We start from the raw sequence: 18,880 nt of genomic DNA on the forward strand, positions 1-18,880 counted from the left end.
AGTGTTGGTGTTGTTTTTTCCCCACGGAGGACTTGTGTATGTATGTATGTGTGTATGTGTGTGTCTCTCTGCTTTCCCCCCAGCCACCAAAGTAGAGGAGACTTTCCTTCCTTCAAAGTGTGACAATAAAATGATTACCCCGCCACAGTTTAGCATAATGGTTCAGAAATGCTTGTGGCATATTGCAGAGTTAAAGTGGAAATTATTAGGTAGCTCTTCTTTGTTATAATAATGATCACTCCACAAATAAAAGCTCTTCTCCCAACGGCACTGCGAGGCACAAAATGCTAATTCTGAAGATTATGTGCGCGCTTTTATTAAATATTACTGTGCCCTGTCTGTTTGAAGGCTTCCCTGCTCTGATTGTTTTATGAGTGCCGTGTTAATGTCAGTCCCATCTCGCTAGCAGCAGGCACACACTTTACCTTTTGTACGAGAGTTGATCAAAGGCCACGTGCTGGGGGAATTGCTGAGAAAACACGGACGAGCGATAAAAATCTAACAGATTAATTGGTTTAAATTTCATTTCAGGGTGTTGAACTTTGGCTTGGGCTGCTAATACGACACTACGAGTCAGGGCCTAATTACCAGATTTCCAATTTGCTGCTGAACAATGGTTGGGGAGGGAGGGAGAAGAGTCGTAATAATAATCATAAAAACCCTTCCAGCCTCTCGTACATATTTAACAACTAGAGTTCTGTGCCCTGACCATTTTAGTAGGCACTTCCCCACTCCCGCATCTGCTCCGCCTCCGTAACATGCTGATTGGCCTCAAATAGCAACGGAAGACAGAGCAAACATCTGGATTTATAGAATCAATGGGAAGTGGGGCAGGTGCCCCCCAACATGCACCAGACCTATCAGGCCCTTCTTTCGGGACTGAATTTATAAGCAGGGACTGCATTTCACCGTCCTGTCTATTTCACGGGTCGAAAACAGAGGTCAGAGGGGAAACGGTGTTTACTTCCGAGTTTATGGTGGCTCCAGGAGTAAGGGTTAATTGAGCTCTGAGGTGCGGGCTCCCTGAGGTGACTTAGAAGGGTTCTGGGGCTGCTTTTATTTTGCTTGTGGAAACTAGTTGCCCTGTGATAGATATCTGGTTTGCTCTAGCGACTGCAAGAATGCCCCGGTGTGCAGTTTGTATCAGAAAATATCGTGCCGCCTTTCATTATCCATAGATGAGGCTCTGGCGAGAGTTGCCGCAACAGAACAGGAGTTAAAATGATGGGATATTTGCGGACATTTTTCCTATTTTGAACATGCTGGGCCAGCACAGTGCAACTGCATTAAAGTTGGTGATTCAGATACGGCTACCACGTGTCTCTTCGGAGAGGAAATTTTAGAAGCCAGGTCAGACAACAACGTCTGCCTGAAATTACATGTATTTACTTTCATTTTACAGTTTGCCAGCTGGAGCCTCTAGGTGAAACACTTACTGGAAATCAGCCACTGACGTTTTCAGGGTTGATCCTGCAAGATGCTGGGAGAATGCTTACCTCCTACTCCATTTGGGCCCTGATTCAGCAAAGCGTTTAAGCAAGTGCTTCCATCCAACCGAAGGTCACTGAGGTGTTCTACACAACCCCGACCTTGAGTCCTGTTCCCTCCTTTTCTGGGAAGGGAAGGAGTTGAAAATCTTGCCCACTGGCCATTTTCAAAGGGAAAATTTCATTAAAATGGGTTTCCCATCCCTCAACTTTGACTTTTTTGCTGTTTTCTCTGCCTTTCGCTCCCAATTGTCATTTATCGTGCGCTGTTTGTACTCCCCAGTCTGACTGGGCAGCTTAGGCCCATCGTAAGAGTTCTTTGTCTAGCGCTGAAAAATTGCCTTTTAAAACACAATTTCAAAAAGATGAAAATGATTGTTGGTGCAAAAAATTCAAAACCGGAACCTTGTTGTTTTTTTAAATTCCTGCTCCCCCCCAAAAAAACCATTCTTGGGTCATAATCAGCATCATTTGCTGCATTTGAAGTCTGACCTCTAGCCCAGCGGTTTTCAATTTTTTTTTTTATTCATGACCCAGTTGAAGAAAATTGTTGATGCCGCAACCAACAGAATTTGACTAACGTGAGGGCTCTGGGGTGGGGCTGAGGAGGGACTTTGGGGTGTAGAAGGGGGCTCTGGCTTGGGTGGGGTCAGGGCTGGGGCAGGAAGGGCTTACCTCTTGCGGCTCCTGGGCAGCGGTGCAACAGGGGGAGGGAAGGAGGCGAAGGCAGCTTTCTGCCTCTCCTGGCACCGCAGACCAGGCTGCGCCCCAGAAGCAGCCGGTTCCCAGCCAATGGGAGCGCAGACCTAGTGCTCGGGGCAGGGGCAGTGTGGGGAACCCTATGCACTCCCCTCCTCCCGCCCCCACATACACACCTAGGAGCCAGGCCTGCTGCTGGCCGCTTCTGAGGCGCCATGCAGTCTGCCGTCTCAGGACAGGCAGGGAGCTGCCTTAGTGCCCCCCCCCCCCCCACTGCTCACCCTGCAGCACCGAGACCCAGCACCCCACAATCCATCACTCCGCACTGGGTTGCGCCCGGTCACTTGAAAACCCCTGCTCTAGGGGACACAATGGAATTTAACCCACTGACTTCGTAGAGCCGAGTCACATAGATAAGGGTGACTGGATCACCCCGTGCAGTAAGCGTCGAAAGTGTTAGTCACAGACGCTTGAAGGAAAGAGAACGTGACCGTGTGCTTCCCATATTGTACCCTCAGCATTAAATCTTCCCTCCTCAGCCAAACAATGCAGTTGCTGTTTATCTAAGTAAAATGATGATTTTCCTGCTTTCCTCCGTGGCAGTGAGGTCTGCTGCCCTCCTTGCTCAGCTCTGACAATAAGCAGCTGCTAGTCAGGAAACAGGGTAACAGAGGTTTCCCTCTTGAAGAGATTACTCATGTAGCTTTATACAACCCAGGCAGGAGGATGCGGTACTCCCCGCCCCCGGGTGTAAGCATCTCTCTGCCTGAGAATCACAATACGGGAGCTGTCGTGATTTACACACCCCCGTGAAAATGGCAGCCGCCTCCCCTCCCGGATCCTTGTGACCTCATCCTTGTCTGACAAAGCAGAAATCATGCCCTGCATAGGGGCTGGGCGCTGGTTTGGTTTCATCGTGGAATTAAAGGTCTGCAGCGGAGCATTGCCTCAGATTGCAGATGGCCAGTTCCCGTTAACTTGAATGGATAGTGGGAATGCAAATCCCCAGGTGTAATATTCCCGCTACAATCAATGCCTCAGACCATCGTTTCCTTTTTCCTATCTTTACTGACACTTCAGCGAATGAAATTGCACTTTGCTGACTCCTCGGCGTTTCTCTTTCCTGGAGGATTCCTGTACCTCAACCCTGGTTCTAGAACTTTCTGGGTTCGGCCAGCCGTTGAGACACAATTGCTCTGAATGAACGATATTACACCCCTCCTCCATAACCAGACTACAGGAGCACACCTCACACGTTAAAATCAGAGAGGTGAACATCGGCCTGCACGTTCCACTCGACCCCTTCCTCGGCAGGTCGAAACAGTGTCTGCTGCTACTTGAGAGCATCGGGGGGGGGGGGGAGGGAGTGAGGGGGAGAAGCGGCCAAACATGTCCCCATCTATCTTTCATGGGGGGGCTTTGCTGCCCCTATATCTATTGGTGGCCTGCCTCCGGCCCTCTTGACTGGAGGCTGAGAGGAGGAGCTAGCAGGTAAGAGATGAGCATGCCTTCGGGAGTAGACCATGCTGTCAAGAGAGGCATTCCCCGAATCGTTTTAGAATCCCGTTTTGGGGCTTCCAGGGCAATGACTGGAGTTAGGGCTCTGATCAGCACTGGTCAGTTCGTGGCCAGTGCCAGCTGATGGAGGGCTAGCCACTATGGTACTCAGATCCCTGCAGGGTCATGCAGCAACTAGGAGTGGCTTTCAAAATTTCAGTGGCATCTTTGGTGGACATAGCTACCTACAGCGGCAGATAGATGCATATGTATCATCTGTAGAAGGAGAGATTAATAAAACAGGGACTTTCCAGCTTAGGAAAGAGACAGCTAAGAGTCAATAACGATAGACGTCTATAAAATCATGACTGCAGTGGAGAAAGTGAATAAGGAAAAGTTGTTTATTTGTTCCCATAGCAAAATAACGAGGGGATCCCCAAATAAAATTAATAAGTAGCAGGTTTAAAACAAACAAAAGGAAGCAGCACACTGTTAACCTGTGGAACTCCTTGCCAGAGGATGTTGTGAAGGCCAGGACTACAACAGGGTCCAACTAAGAGATAAATTCATGGAGGACAGGTCCCTCAATGGCTATTAGCCAGGATGGGCAAGGATGGTGTCCCTTACCTCTGTTTGTCAGAAGCTGGGAGTTGGAGACAGGGGAGGAATCTATTCTATTCATTGCCTCTGTGGACCTGGCACTGGCCACTGTCAGAGGATGGAATATGGGACTAGATGGACCTTTGGTCGCTCTTATGTATCTGTAAGGAGCTGGGCTCCGGGTGCTTCTGAAAATCCCACTCAATGCCCAGGTGCAACTGTTAGTGCTTCAGTACCTTTGAAAATCTGGCCCAGAAGAGCCCAAGTTCCATTGGCTTTTACATTGGAAAATGGGGTTCAGTTGTTCCCGTGAGGCTGTCACCAGCACTTATAGTACCACAGGACCCCAGGGCTGGCAGAGACCTCAGGAGTTGAGTCCAGTTCCCTGCCCAAAGCAGGACCAACCCCGACTCAATCAGCCCAGCCAGGGTTTGGTCAAGCTGGGACTTCAAAACCTCTAGGGCTGGAGATGCCACCCCCTCTCTAAGGAACCCAGCCCAGGCTGTTGCCAGGAGGGGCTACAAGTTCTCCAGTGTTCCCCAGTGCACGAAATGATCATCTAGCCCCATGTTGCCCTAGCATGCCTAGCCCTGGGCTGGCCAAATGCTTTGCAGCCCTGCCACACAGTTGCATGGCTCTGCATCCCCTCCATGCCCCTAGGGAGTTTCTAAAATAAACCAGGAGGCAGAAATTGAAGAATGCAAGTACTAGGCCCGGTGCACACACAAAGATGCACCAATGTGGACTTATTTAAAAGCAATTCCATTAAACCAGTGCAAAACCCTGTGCGTCTCTCCTACTGGTTTTGATCTGTTTAGCTCTAGTGGGAACGTTGCCGGCACATGCTACACCAATGTAACCGATTTTAAGCCAGTGTGTCCACAGAAAGGCTTGCATTAATTTGTTTAAGTGGGGCAATTTGTTAATTTGTTAAGGCAGGGCAAATTCCTGTGTGGACTCAAGACCTTAGCTGAAAATGAAGGGTCGAAAAGCGCAATTTAATTCAACCCATTTTGAGCCCACGTGTGTAAGCAGACTGGGAAAAAAATGTTCGAAACCTTTATTTAGCAATATCTAAAAGCTATTCTACATGCAAATGCAGCTTTAACTCTTCAAATTCAGGGAGCGTAGCTGCTGATGCACATTTTCTAATAATGCACTCAAAAGCCAATCAAAAATACTGAAATGTAAGCCATTCTAAGTCTAACACCACCCTAATAAAAAATGATCAGATTAGGGTTTTTAGTCACTTACTCTATTGCAAAAAAGAAAAAAAGAAAAAACCCATTTAAAAAAATCTGAAATGAATTATTCATACATTCAAGTGTGATATTTATTGTAACAAGAAGACATTTATTTGCTTCCGATTGTACAATAGATGAATCATTCCTAGTTTCTTGGGAAAATAGGTTTCCTGACCAAAAGTAACTTTTAGCCCAGTTCTTCTGGTTAAGGACAGCCCACAAAAGCAGCTGGAGAAATCATCTTTCAAAAACTGAACAATCCACATCGAAATGCAAAGCAATTGTGTGTGGGGAGAGGGAGCAGAAATCCAGTTATGCTAAGGAAAATCCAAGTGCCTTAAGAGTTTTTAGCCCTGGTCTGATTTCTCTTACAAATCAGAGGATGTACTCTAATGCCATTTTCTGGAGAATCATAAAGTCAAATATGAACAAGTCTAGTGGAAAATCTGTGACGTTAATCTTGGCCTAAGTCGTGTTTTTAACAGGCGCTGAATTTGTGCGCCGGCTTATCCAGATGGCCGTACAGGAATCATCCTGATAGGATTAAGTCTTTGTGCTGAACTCTGCTCCATCTGTTCTCAGAGGTTTGCCTGAGCCTGTCAGAATACGAATTTGTAACCAGTGTCTAGCAGCCTGACTAAAAGCAACAGTTTAAACACACACACACACACACACACACACACACACACACACACACACACACACACACACACACACACATAATTAGACATGTAGGATGAAGTTAGCTTGGTGATTTACCCTTAAAGAAACATATTGGTTTTATTCTTTTTCAGGCATTTGAAAGGGTGTCACAAGGAGGAGGGAGAAAAATTGTTCTCCTTGGCCTCTGAGGATCGAACAAGAAGCAATGGGCTTAAACTGCAGCAAGGGAGGGTTAGGTTGGACATTAGGAAAAACTTCCTGACTGTCAGGGTGGTAAAGCACAGGAATGAGTTGGGTTTTTTTAAGATGGAGATATACCTATCGCATAGAGCTGGAATTGACCTTGAGAGGTCATTGAGTCCAGTCCCCTGCCCTCACAGCAAGACCCAGCACCATCCCTGACAGATTTGACCCAAAATGGGCTCCTCAAGGATTGAACGCACAACCCCTGGGTTTAGCAAGCCAATGCTCAAACCACTGAGCTATTGCCTACGGACGTTGTAGAAGCTCCCTCTCTGGAGATATTTAAGAGCAGGTTAGATAAATGTCTAGCAGGGATGATCTAGACAGTACTGGGTACTGCCATGAGGGCAGGGGACTGGACTTGATGACCTCTCGAGGTCCCTCCCAGTGCTAGTGTTCTATGATTCTAGGAACAAAGTACACCGCATTGGAATTCAAACACAAAAAGGATTTTTCTTGTTGTTCTGGGACTTGTTCAATTCATTAAACCTCCAGACTCCCCTGAGCGTACCAACGAAGGCATGACGAAGCAGTAAGCAGCATGGATCTTTGAAATCTATTGGAGTATTGGAATGTAGGAGATCATTTCCACTTTGAAGAGATCAGGGCTGAATATTCCTAGCCAGAGGAGAAGAAAAAGGAGCCGGTAAAATCATCTTTATTTCCATTCATGTTGTTGTTTGCTTTGATCGGCTCCCTGTTACTGACACAGGCTTTTGCATTCATTGTTGCAGCCTGCCCGACGCTGAACGCATGCAAACATGCATGTGGAACATGTGCGAAAATTCAGCTCAGGGAGGCCCAGTGACTGATTACACAGAACGGCCAGCGGGGAAGCCTGGGTCCGAAGGAGGTTTCCAGGCGCTGGGCCAAAGGAGTAAGTCGAGAAACGGGCTGATCTCGAAGACAAGCGGCCCAAGGAGTCAGAAGGCTTCACTCGACTGTTTTCCTCGCCAGAGAAACCCCACAGACTAATGAACAAGTGGGCGGGTTGGAGCGGATTTTCAAGGAATAGCTCAGAGAAGCGGATGGCCCAGACCTCAACGCCAGAGGAATGTTGCGCTGCCGGCTTGCGGTTGCGCGTCACAGCCAGTGACCTCTAAAGGAAGAGTGCCATGAGCTTTTTGGCACCTTGTGAAACTAAAGTCAGATCCGGGTAGGATCTCCCTGGTTCAGCACCCTGGGGACCCAACCAGTCCCAAACCCGGGAATGCACCAGACCAGTACAGGTCAACGCTACGGCTGGCTAGTGGGCTCCACTCCAGCAGAGGGGTTGGAACTGACCGAGCTGTGACGGGGTAGCGAGGGGGGCTTGGAAGAAGAGGCAGGGTGGCTGTGGAGCCCCACAACCATGGGCCAGGAGCACAGCCCCATGTGAGTGCGCTGAACCTCGCTACCGTGTAGCTGTGCTCCTTGTCCCCAGCCGTGGGCCCCATAGCCACCTTACCTCTTCCTCTGTCTCCTCACCCCTCCCCCTGCCTCCCTGAGCTCGAATGCCACAAATCAGCTATTTCCCGCACTCCAGAAGTTCATGGAGGGTGGGGAAATGGTTGCTGAGCGTGAGACCCCAGCTTTTGCCTGGGAAGAAGCACCCCTGGGGATGCCAGTCTACCCCCGGGGATGCCATGTTGCCGGACGAAGGAAGCCTGGAGGACAGAGGACCAGCCGCATCACAGTGCCTGATGACGCACACCTAAGCGCAGTAGGAAGAGGAGATCGGTGGGGTAGAAGAAGGGCACCGTTGGGCCAAGACAAGATGTCACCGCTTGTGTGTCTCTTATCCCAGGACAACGCGGCAACTGCCCCAGTGCCTACGCATCAAAGCGGAAATACGATCGGCGAGCCCAAGCATTTGGGTTTTGCACACGTAAATGTAACGCATACATCCGTGTCCAACGCACAACCAATGGAAACTGGAGCCTTTCCATGGACCTCATTGTGTCCATTGTGTCCAGCATGAATAGTGTGATTCCCAAGCACCGAGCCTGGAGTGGCTCACACCACACCATAGGGTGCTGTTTTCTGCATCCGTTTCCTGGCACGTGCTGTTAATTCATTTCATCATATTTGGAGGAGCTTGATCAGGTAGCCATTTGGCAGTGGGAATATTCTACAGCCCCAACAGCAGAGATAAGGGGAGAGATCTGGATGTTGGCCTAGATGCTCACACAGCTCCAGGAAACTGGTTTAGTTGAAATCACCTCTTGGCTTTGCAAGGGAAAAGTCGGGCTTGGTTTTTTTTAAAGTGGAGTTTTAAAATAAACAATAGTTTGGAGGAAAAAACAGCCATTGACAAAACAAAATGTCATCAGTACTAATCTTTCAACCCTAATTTCGCTATCACTGAAATCAAAGAGAGTTTTGCCATTAACGTCAATGGGAACTAACTAGGATTCTTTGGTTATGATTTTCAACGTAACTAATGAGATAAGGTGCGTCAGTTTTGGGATGCCCAGCAGGAGATACCTGGAAGTGGCCAGATAGTCCCAAAGAGCTGAGCACCCTTCCTCAAATGATCCCTCAAGTTACCTCCAGAAGAGCATTCAAAAGCTGTAGTCACTTGAAAAGTTCTTGGCCTTGATTTCCACTCACAAGAGGCATACCTGAATTCTACGTCCTCCGTGGGATTGGGGGAAGAAGCCTCTTTCTTACAGCAACCAGGGTGTTTTTCTAATTGACAGATATGGACTGGAGTCGCTGGTCTGCATGGTACATCTTAGGTTATAATAATGTATGGCTTTGCAATTGACTGGGGTGCGCATTTTGGGATATGTTAGAAAAGGAGTATCTGGCAAACGTCCTACGTTTTCAGGGAAGCATCCCTCCAAGATTTCTCATGCCCTAGTGCCATTCTTATCCCCCCTTTCATGCCACTCTACCGGTGACATAGCAGTCAGTATAGCAAGTTGGCATTACCTATGAATATTCATTACCCGCTTGAGTGCTACTGAATGTAGTCCTGTCCCGGTAGCTATAAAGGTTCAGCCAAACACAGCAGCTAAGGTGTTCCCGAAAACCTTCATAAAGCTCAAGGTACAGTTTCTAAATGGCCAACTTCTCCAAGACTGGCAGCGAACATCAATATAACAACCTAGTAACATGGGCTGCATCTAGACAGCGGTGCTATTTTGGGATACTTCCGGTATCCCAAAATAGCTATTCCATATCTTTTAAGCAAGCCCATTATTTTTAAATATCACGGGCATGCTATTCTGACATCCCTGTAAACCTTGTTCCACCAAGATTAAGGGATGTTTTGGAACAGTGCTTTATTTTGAAATGTGGCGCTGTGTAGAAATAAGCCATTTTGAAATTAACTTGAAATAAGCCATGCATTTTGAACTATGCAAATTGAGTAGCTCATTTCGAGCTAAGGGTGCAGTGCAGACACCCTCCTAGAGAGTTTCAGACACTCCTGTTTGAGACGCCTGTCTTTGAGGAAGCCAGCTCCCTCCTCCCCTGTCTCTATGGAGCTCGGGAAGCAGAAAGAAGCAGCGCTCCTATCCCGAAGAGAGCTCCTTTGCTCTTGTGGAGGTCAGAGACTCTGCATTAGCAGAAATTCATCAGTGCCGCTCAGTTAGAAATAATTTGGCTGACAGAATTTAGCGATCCAGTCACTGGAGTTGCATAAATCAGGTTCTCCTGCTACGGCTATTTTGATTGATCATATATTTTAAGGCCAGAAGGGACTATTATAATAATCTAGTCAGACATCCTGCATAATACCGGCCGAAGAATCTCACCCAATAATTTCTGCATCAAGTTCATAGTATATAACTCAAATAGAGGTTATTTTAAAGACATCCAGTCTTGACTTAAAGAGTGCGAGCAAAGACGTCTCTCTGACCACTCTTGGTAAGTTGTTCTAATGGTTAATTTCCTTACTCTAGAAATCATGCTGGGCTTGCATAGGGTGCTTTTGGAACGAGTGCTATTTAAGAGAATGGCACGCTTTCTAAAGCGGTGACTTCACAACATACTTTGTCCATGCAAATGGACGGGAGGCTACAACTCCACCTGGACACACATACTGGTTTGGCCGTGGGGTGCTTCTTTACATCTGAGACAATGTGGCTCTTGTATGTCCCTAGGGCAGGGAAGAGGTTAGTATCTTGCACCCTGTTATGTCAAGTGACAAACACTCCTAACAGGCTATTATGTAAAAAATATGCCTGAGTTTCTGAGTCACCACATTAACGAGGGAACTGACATGAGGAAGGAGACTTGGGAAAAGTCCGACACCAGAAAGAAAATCATTTCCGGCTTGAAGCTTTGCAACCCGTCAGGATATTAGGGATCACGTATTATTATGGATATCACGTATTATTATGATCAAGCTTTTCTCCTGTGCGTAAACTTGTGTAAGATCTCCAACAATCCTGGGTATTTTTTCCTAATAGGAAATAAACTAAAAAGCAGAAGTAACACAGAAGTGCATGCCAGTCGTATTCTATTAAAGAGACACAAACCTAATATTTGTACTACAGGTCAAACCTCTCTAGTCCGGCACTCTCTGGTCCAGAAACATCCATCATCCAGCATGATATGAGTTAGACAGGTGTCCACTTATCATGGGTGTGGCCAAGTTTCCCAAGGTTTATTTACAGCCACCAGTCAAAAAAAGTGGCCTTTTTTCGAAAAAACTTCCCCTGCGTCTAGACTTGCTGCCATGTTCTTTCGAAAGTAAATCAAAACCTCGTTTTACAAGGAATAACGCCTTTTTTTGAAAGCGCTCTTTAGAAAAAAGGCGCTACGTAATGCAAACTGTGCTTTTTCAAAAGAGAGCATCCAGACTGCCTGCGTGCTCTCTTTCGAAAAAGCAGTTCACTTTTTCGAAAGAAGTGGTTCCAGTCTAGACCCTCTCTTTCGAAAGACGCTTGTAGTCTAGACGTCGCCTCCTGGCTCTCAGTGCTCTGTGCTGTTCTGTAGCTCTAATTTACCCCTAAATGTCTTCCAAGAGCCCATGAAGCAGTGGAAGTGCTGGTAACGCTGCTAGACAATATTGACCTCCCATAATCCAGAAAATTCTCTGGTTCAGAACCGGTCAAGTCCCGAGGGTGCCGGACTAGAGAGGTTCAAATTGTATTTCAAAATTGCTCCCCTATACAATAAACCGAGTCCTCTGTGTAGCTGGCTGTGTGTGTGGAATGAAAAAGACATGTCTTTGTTTCAATTCCCCACCACTTTAAGGTCCTTTTGCAAAGTCTCATTAAGCTGCATTCAAATGTTGGCATCTCGGTAAGTACTTTAATGCCAGATAACTCTTGATATGCTTAATAAAAATTGTCAGTGCACGTGTTTCTATTTTTCACTTCCTGACATATAAATAAATAAATGCATAAATAAATAACAATAATAATAATAATGTGAGATATAACACCCGCATCCCACCCATCAACAGACACCAATGTGTGCCTAGTTAACCTGGGACCACTTCAAAAATTGCTTTAGTGCCCATCTTTGGCTAGCAATTTTTGGACTAAGACCACTTGTGGGGGAAGGATTAAAGTCATTTTTAAGCATACCCTCCTTTCATAGCTCATTCATGTTTTCCTCCTGGCATATGGAGACATACCTATCTCATAGAGCTGGAAGGGAACTTGAGAGAACATTGACTCCAGTCCCCTGCCCTCATTGCAGGCCCAAGTACCATCCCTGACAGATTTGCCTCAGGCCCCTAAATGGCCCACTCAACGACTAAGCTCACAACGCTGGGTTTAGCAGGCCAATGCTCAAACCACTGAGCTATCCCGGCCCTCTCTGTGATACTGTTATTTTATATTAAAGGCTTGACTACGAAGACATACCCATGCCACGTGGTATGCAGGCCATACTAAAGAACTCAGGGTGAAAGAGTTCAAATGAGGCAGATACCGGAAGTTTCTCCGTGTCATTCCAGTTCATACCAGTTACAAGATCGAAGGGCTGTGGCCAAATCGTCCTGCCGCACAACAATTAGGTCAGCAAGTCAGATTTCTGAATAGCTGCTAGGTCAAATGAACTGAGGTGACCGTGACATCTAGGAACATTCTAGATATGAAATAACCCAGCTTTCTCTGTACAATCGGAGCAGAAGGTTTAAAGCAGAGGCAGGGGACCTTTTGTGGGGGTTGGGGGCCACTGACCCACAGAAAAATCAGTTGGGGGACGCACACAAGTGAACAAATAAGAAGTAAAAAAAAACCAAACCCCCCCCCCACTGACTGAGAAGGAGAAAAACTCTCCCCACATTCTGCTCACACCTCAGAGCCTAGGGGGGCCTAGCCTAGTAGATTTTGTGTGTTCCAACCCTCATGGTGGGGCAGCGGGGGTACTGGAGCACCAGTGATGGCTCCCCAATGCTGGGGGAGGCCATGAGCTTCGGGGGCCGGATGCAGGCAAGCCGGGAGCCACATGCAGCCTCAGGTTCCCCGCCCTGGTCTAAAGGCATTCAGAACCGAGGTGCCATCTTACAGATTGTCCTATTGAAATGATTTATAAAGGCAGGTGATTGGCACTGTCTTGTGAACGTAAAAGAGAAAACAAGACAGCAATTACAAAGCTCCCATAAGCCTCTCAGACTCAGACCTTCGACAGCCTTATATAAAATCTCCAGGATAGTCAGTGGATCTGTACTGCTGGGCAGCTGACGGATATTTAACCGGAAATATCCCTTTGTACGAAAAAGGCACATGAATGTGATTTTAGGGAACCCTGCTATTTAAGTAGCCTTTTTTGTTTTAAATAAACTTAAAAAACAACCAATGGTCTGGTAGTACTTTATAGACTAACGAAACCTGTAGATGGTACCATGAGCTTTCGTGGGCACAGCCCACTTCTTCAGATGACTGGAGTTATGAAGAAAAAGAAGAAGTGGGCTATGCCCACGAAAGCTCATGTTACCATCTACAGGTTTTGTTAGTCTATAAAGTGCTACCAGATCATTGGTTGTTTTTTAAGTTTATCCTGTACAGATGAACTCAGTTACCTCCTGAAGCTTTTTTGTTTTGTTGGCTTCACAAAGGCGGTATCTCAAGAAAAGCAGAGAAGTATTTGTCTCCACCTCTTGAGAGAGGAGGTTCCATTCTAACGTTCCAACCCTGCAACTAATATCACCAACACAAAGTCCCACTAAAGTTCCCAGGACTTTCCTGCGGCACAGCATCCGACCGGTCCCTATCTATTGCAGGATGTCTCTGGCTTCTAAGCAGTCTAGGAGAAGGCCTGTGTGATACACAAGAGCAGCGGCGGAGCACTGCATTAGCAATCACGGCGCTCTCTGCTCACATCGGCAGTTCCCAAACCAGACGAGCGACGGGACTCGAAGCGCATCATTGGCACATTTCTTCTTTCGCGGCTGCCGTGGGGGAGACAAGTCAGTCCCTAGCACGCCCCATTCCTCAGTGATCTCACTCCAGAGAAGAAGAGGAGAGTGGGATGGGGAAGGAGAAGAAATAAAATTTGGCCCTTTAAAAAAAAAAAAAAGCATTTAAACTGCTTGTCAGCCGTCTGCCTGACAAGGCCACTTGAATGTATTCAGGAGTATTTGCATAAGCGCTCACAGTGAGTTCACTGTAGCTGCTAGCGCTAATGGTACATACAGTAATTTAGTCACTTCTCTTAGGCATCCTGTCAGAGTGACGAGCACCCCTCTTTGTCTTGTTGCATATTAGATCATTAGATAATAAAGTGTTAGAGCATGCGAGCTGACAGGGTCTCCGGCGATATCAGTTTTTGAGGGCACTGCATGCTGCCAGAGAGGAAAAATAATAGAGAAACTGATGCTGCAATTGGCTTTTCATTCAAGTGGCTATTCTCAGAAATATGAAAAATTACGATGAAGGAAGGGATAGGAGTTTGTGCAAGAAATTCTGCAGAGGTCTCCCGTGGGGGCTTCATGCTTAAGAAACCTGAAAGAGTTCTTCCAGGCCTGCTTGAATGCGACCTCTCTTGCATACCCTCCTTCTCCCACACCTGTCCCGGGATAATCTTTTGAATTGTTTTGGAAAGGTTTTCCTTTTAAAATTACAACCTAGGTTGAAGTACTGGTTGAACCTCTCTAATCCGGCACTTTCTGGTCCGGCAACCTCTGTGGTCCGGTATGATGTTAGTTAGCCAGATGTCCACTTATTGCGGGTGAGGCCAGGTTTCCCACGGTGCCATAAAGTTTGTTTACAGCCACCAGTCCTGTGCTGTTATTTAGCTCTAAATTACCCCTAAATGTCTTCTAAGAGCCGGTAAGCAGTGGAAGTGCTGGTAATGATGCTAAGCGTGAGCATGTTTTTTATGTTTCATCTACTTATTTCCTTGTGCCAATACACTAAGTTTGGCACAAGCACTTTGTTATGAAGAGAGCGGATAAGTCTTGGGTAGGTATAGGCTTATATAGGGTATATGAGTCCGGTCAGACATTATTCAGCAGTACTGTAAGTGTTGTTGCAGTTATTCACCTCAGTGAGATAAAAATAAAGAGACCCTCTACAATATTGACCTCCCGTGATCCGGCAAATTCTCTGGTTCTGCGCCACTCAGGTCCCAAGGGTGCTGGACTAGACAGATTCAATCTGTATATTGTACCGATTCTGATCTATACTAACTCTTCTCTATTCATCCTCCTGGATTTGTATACTTTAGAATGGCCCCGTGGCTTACCCTAAATCTTAAACATGAGAAAATCCAACTATCTGTGAGTGAAATTGCGATAATTATTGCAAACCACAGGTCACTGTGGCCCACCCTACTTCTGCCACAGAGAGCAGAACAAAATCATTAGCCTCTGTCTTTCGAAAAAGAGGTCAATTTATTTGAAAGATGAGCTTATTAGCCCTCCAGGATCATGGTGTAGGGAGTTTGGATGCAAACTCCTGATCTCGGTTTCTACGTCTGCACGGAGAGATGAGCCCCTAAAAAGGGAGCTGTCCTTTTCCTCCCTGACCAGCAGGATATAAATAGAGACCTGTGCTGCAGATCTCCAAAATAATCTAGGTTCCCTGCAAACGAGATAGTAAAACCCCACAGTCCAGAGACACACGGCTCCTGAGTAGCTCAGGAGGAAAAACTTTCAGTCCAGTTTTGCTTTTCGGCCCCCAATGTGACCCTTTTCTTAGGTGCCCTGCACACCGAAGCTCAGTGTTTCAAAGCAGCATTTGCCGTCGTAGGCTGGTAATAAAAATCAGAAGGTTAATACTGTCTAACAAAGCCAGGCCGCAAGCGCCCCACCTCGTCACTTTCTTCTCCCTCGTCCGCACAAACCACCTCGGGTATTCATCGCTTTCTGGACAGACGTGTGTGTGTTGGGCTCCAAACCTCTATCCGGGCCTGGGTACAGCTAATTAATAAAAGCACCGTTGGTACATTCCAGATGATCAGAGGAGTATTCTCATGCTTCTGGTGATATAACCCCCATAGTCAGAGCAATGGGCAACGCAGCTACCAACTGGCAACCTGATTTGACTTGGGTCATCTTCTCTCCTCCCCATCTACCCCGGCCACCAAAGATGGCCGACACAAGAGTATGGTGCATAATCACATCTAAGGAAGACAGACCAGGGCTTAGGACTTAAGGCTTCAGGACTAGGACAACTAGGAGGAAGAGAGGGATGTATTTTGGGGGAGGGGACTATGAAGGATGCCAATTCCAGTGGAGAGCGCTATAGACTATTCCAGGCAAGGCCTTTAAGTTTTCAGTGGTGTCTCACAAAGGTTGAATGGTCATTTTTTAGTGCAGCAGTCACCATAAATGAGAATTTGCCCACAGTGGCAAAATAAAATGATCTGAGAGCTATTTGAGAAACAAATTGGATTAGATCATCACTTTTCCTGCAGGATTTTAGACGAAGAAATAATTGTGGTGAATGTGTGTAGAATTTGTTGGCAAAAGCTGACATTTAATGGCAAACACTAGGCCTGAGGCTTATCTGGAAATATCTGTATAATTTTATCATTTTCTCCTTTCTGTCCACAGAGTTCTTTACCCAGTGAGAGTGGTAGGTACATAAAAAGGAGCTAGCACTCCAGTAGGTTTGAAGACAAGAATGACTAAAGCATGAGAAAACAAGGATACATTTAATCACAGGTAGGCATTCAAAGGTCCTCACTGGGGGAAAAGGAGGGGGTAGCTAACTTAGTTCTAATAAACCCCCCAAAGCAGGTTTTGAAAGACAAAAGTTTATGTTCAAATGACTGCAAGGTCGACGCGACCGAAGTGTCCTTCATAAAGCTCTGCCTCTTGCTAATTAATAAAAGCACCATTTGTACATTCCATACAAAAATGGAGCAAACATTGTGACAATGGTTTGTTTATTAGATTAGGATGTTGGTAGGGAGGAAAAAAAATTCTATAGGATGAAGTGGGGCTGAAAATGGCTCATGACCTATATAAAAAGTTAGAGCTAAATAAATACAGATGTAAGTTATGTGTAGATAATGAGAAACACTGCTGAGCTAAGAATTTTCAGGTAGGAAGTGAGAACTACAACACCCATCCTGCAACCACTTAGCCATACTTTTAACTGTCCTCACAAAAACAGCCTTGTGGACTTCAACAGAGCGACACGTGCATAGGGTTAAGCAGGTGGTCGCAGGATCGGAACCCAAAAGAATGAGTAGAATAGACGTCTCTGCCATCAGCAATTCATCCAGGGGTGGAAAATGGCATTTTCACTTATTACTATTATCACAGTGAAAGCTCCGCTATCCGGCACTCTGTTCACCGGGAAACTTTGTGAACCGGCATTGCCCCCGACCGCAATACCGCCGCGTCTTCAGGTGCACATGCCTGGCTCCCACCTGTCTTGTGGGCTGTTGCGGGGCTTCTGACAGCCGGCACTGCCAGATGACATCATCCTTCCTGCTTAGCCTCCCTCAAGCTGCCGGGAGCCGGATCTGCCAGGAGCGGTTAGAGGCAGAGCAATAAACTTTGTTATCCGGCACATTCAATTAACCGGCAACCCCCAGGACTGCCAGATAACAAAGCTTTCACTGTATTATCATCATCATTTGAATTATCATATATTGTTTACATAGTTCCAAGTGGCATTCACTTTCCTTGAGACACATTTTATCTGGTTTCTATCTCTTTGGCAGAATATAACCAATTACCCCATGTAATCCCTGGCAAACATGAATGGCACAAACGAGTTAAGGATGGGGTGCGTATCACACCCATTTCTGTCAATGGGAGCAAACACCTCGTGTTCCGAATTGTCACCCACTTCCAAAAGGAGGGACTATTCTCCCAAGTGGCTGGGGGTAATTCCCTTATGATGGTGGGAGGGGTGTTTGTTTGGGTTTTTTAGAAGTAGTTACCAATTTAAAGGACAAAACAAAAAACCAAAACATTAATTCGGTTCAGATTTTCAAAGCAGCTCAGCTCTCAGTTAACGAACATCAGTGCACTAGCCAGATTTTCTACAGCGTCAGCACCTAGCTGACACCAGACACCTGATGCCAATTGTAGGCACGAAATGCTATCGAAAATCTACCCACACAGGCCAGGGGAGCAACCCCATTTTGAAAACCTGACCCCAGTTTTGGAGGCTGAGTGGAGGTGATCCCAAAAAACGTAGACCTTTTTCGGGAAAGCAAGGGGTGGGTTCTTCATGAGAATTTTCTCACGTCCCCTGCCACCACCGAAAGCTCTAGTGTTCCGCTGCTTTGAAAAGCCAAGCCCCATTTTTGGAGGCAGGACAATTTGAAATGACAAAGAAGCGAGAAACCAAATAAACCCACATTTAACGTATGCCAACCAAAGAAAATGATATGCCTACCATGTTCCAGATAAGAAGGCGTACCTTCCGAGGGATCAAGCCTTCGAGCCCTTCGCCCGTGCTTGGAGTTGTTGTGTACAAACATGTTGTCCGACACCGCCAGCACGTGGCCATCAACGTTGACTGTTGTCGACACCACAACCTTGGAGCACAGAAGCAAAACAGGTCAACATTCTGATACATTTAAAAAAAAAAGAGCACAGATTGTAATAAACTAGGTTAAATAAATAACAGTTGGGAGCTGCAGAAAATTGTGTCGCTATTTCGCATAATAACTGGTGCTTATGCTGTACAAATCTAACAAGAGACACTATTGACGAGGGAGTCTTTGGCATAGAAACCTTCTGATGCAGCTCGAAGTCAAATTGCATAGTTGGTAGCTGTGAAGCAGAAGGTAAGCTGCTAACCATCGTTTTAACAAGAAGATCTTTATTAAGGGTTTCTCCCCCTCCGCAAACACAAGGACAGCTGTGTTTCCCCCTAAATTATCCTTCAGTTGCTGTGCTGAAGCAGATAGCAGGAGCTGCCGTTACAAATGAGAATCGATTCAAAGGAAACGCAAACAGAACACTTTTTTTTGTCAAGTTGAGACAAGAGCAGAGGTCTGGTTCTCGCCCCACCCTGGTGTCCTCTTTTTTTAGCCACAGTCGCCCCCAAATTCTCCTGCTCTGGGCTGCATTTTTGGCATGTGCCTGGGGAC

The 18,880-nt window shown here is 46.4% G+C and overlaps 1 protein-coding gene across 8 annotated transcripts in view; it reads right to left on the reverse strand.

Annotated features, from left to right (window-relative positions):
- Positions 1-18,880, reverse strand: part of EBF1 (EBF transcription factor 1) — a 347,508-nt gene that overhangs the window by 98,097 nt on the left and 230,531 nt on the right. For 4 of the 8 annotated variants that reach the window (XM_075900637.1, XM_075900636.1, XM_075900642.1 and 1 more), the window contains exon 8: positions 18,205-18,322. In XM_075900637.1, the coding sequence (XP_075756752.1) occupies positions 18,205-18,322 (118 nt within the window). Of the gene's footprint in view, positions 1-18,180; positions 18,323-18,880 lie in introns of all 8 variants that reach the window. The other 4 variants (XM_075900635.1, XM_075900634.1, XM_075900638.1 and 1 more) reach the window with 1 other exon arrangement.

This window comes from Pelodiscus sinensis, chromosome 17, assembly GCF_049634645.1.
Source record: "Pelodiscus sinensis isolate JC-2024 chromosome 17, ASM4963464v1, whole genome shotgun sequence".
NCBI lineage: Eukaryota > Metazoa > Chordata > Testudines > Trionychidae > Pelodiscus > Pelodiscus sinensis.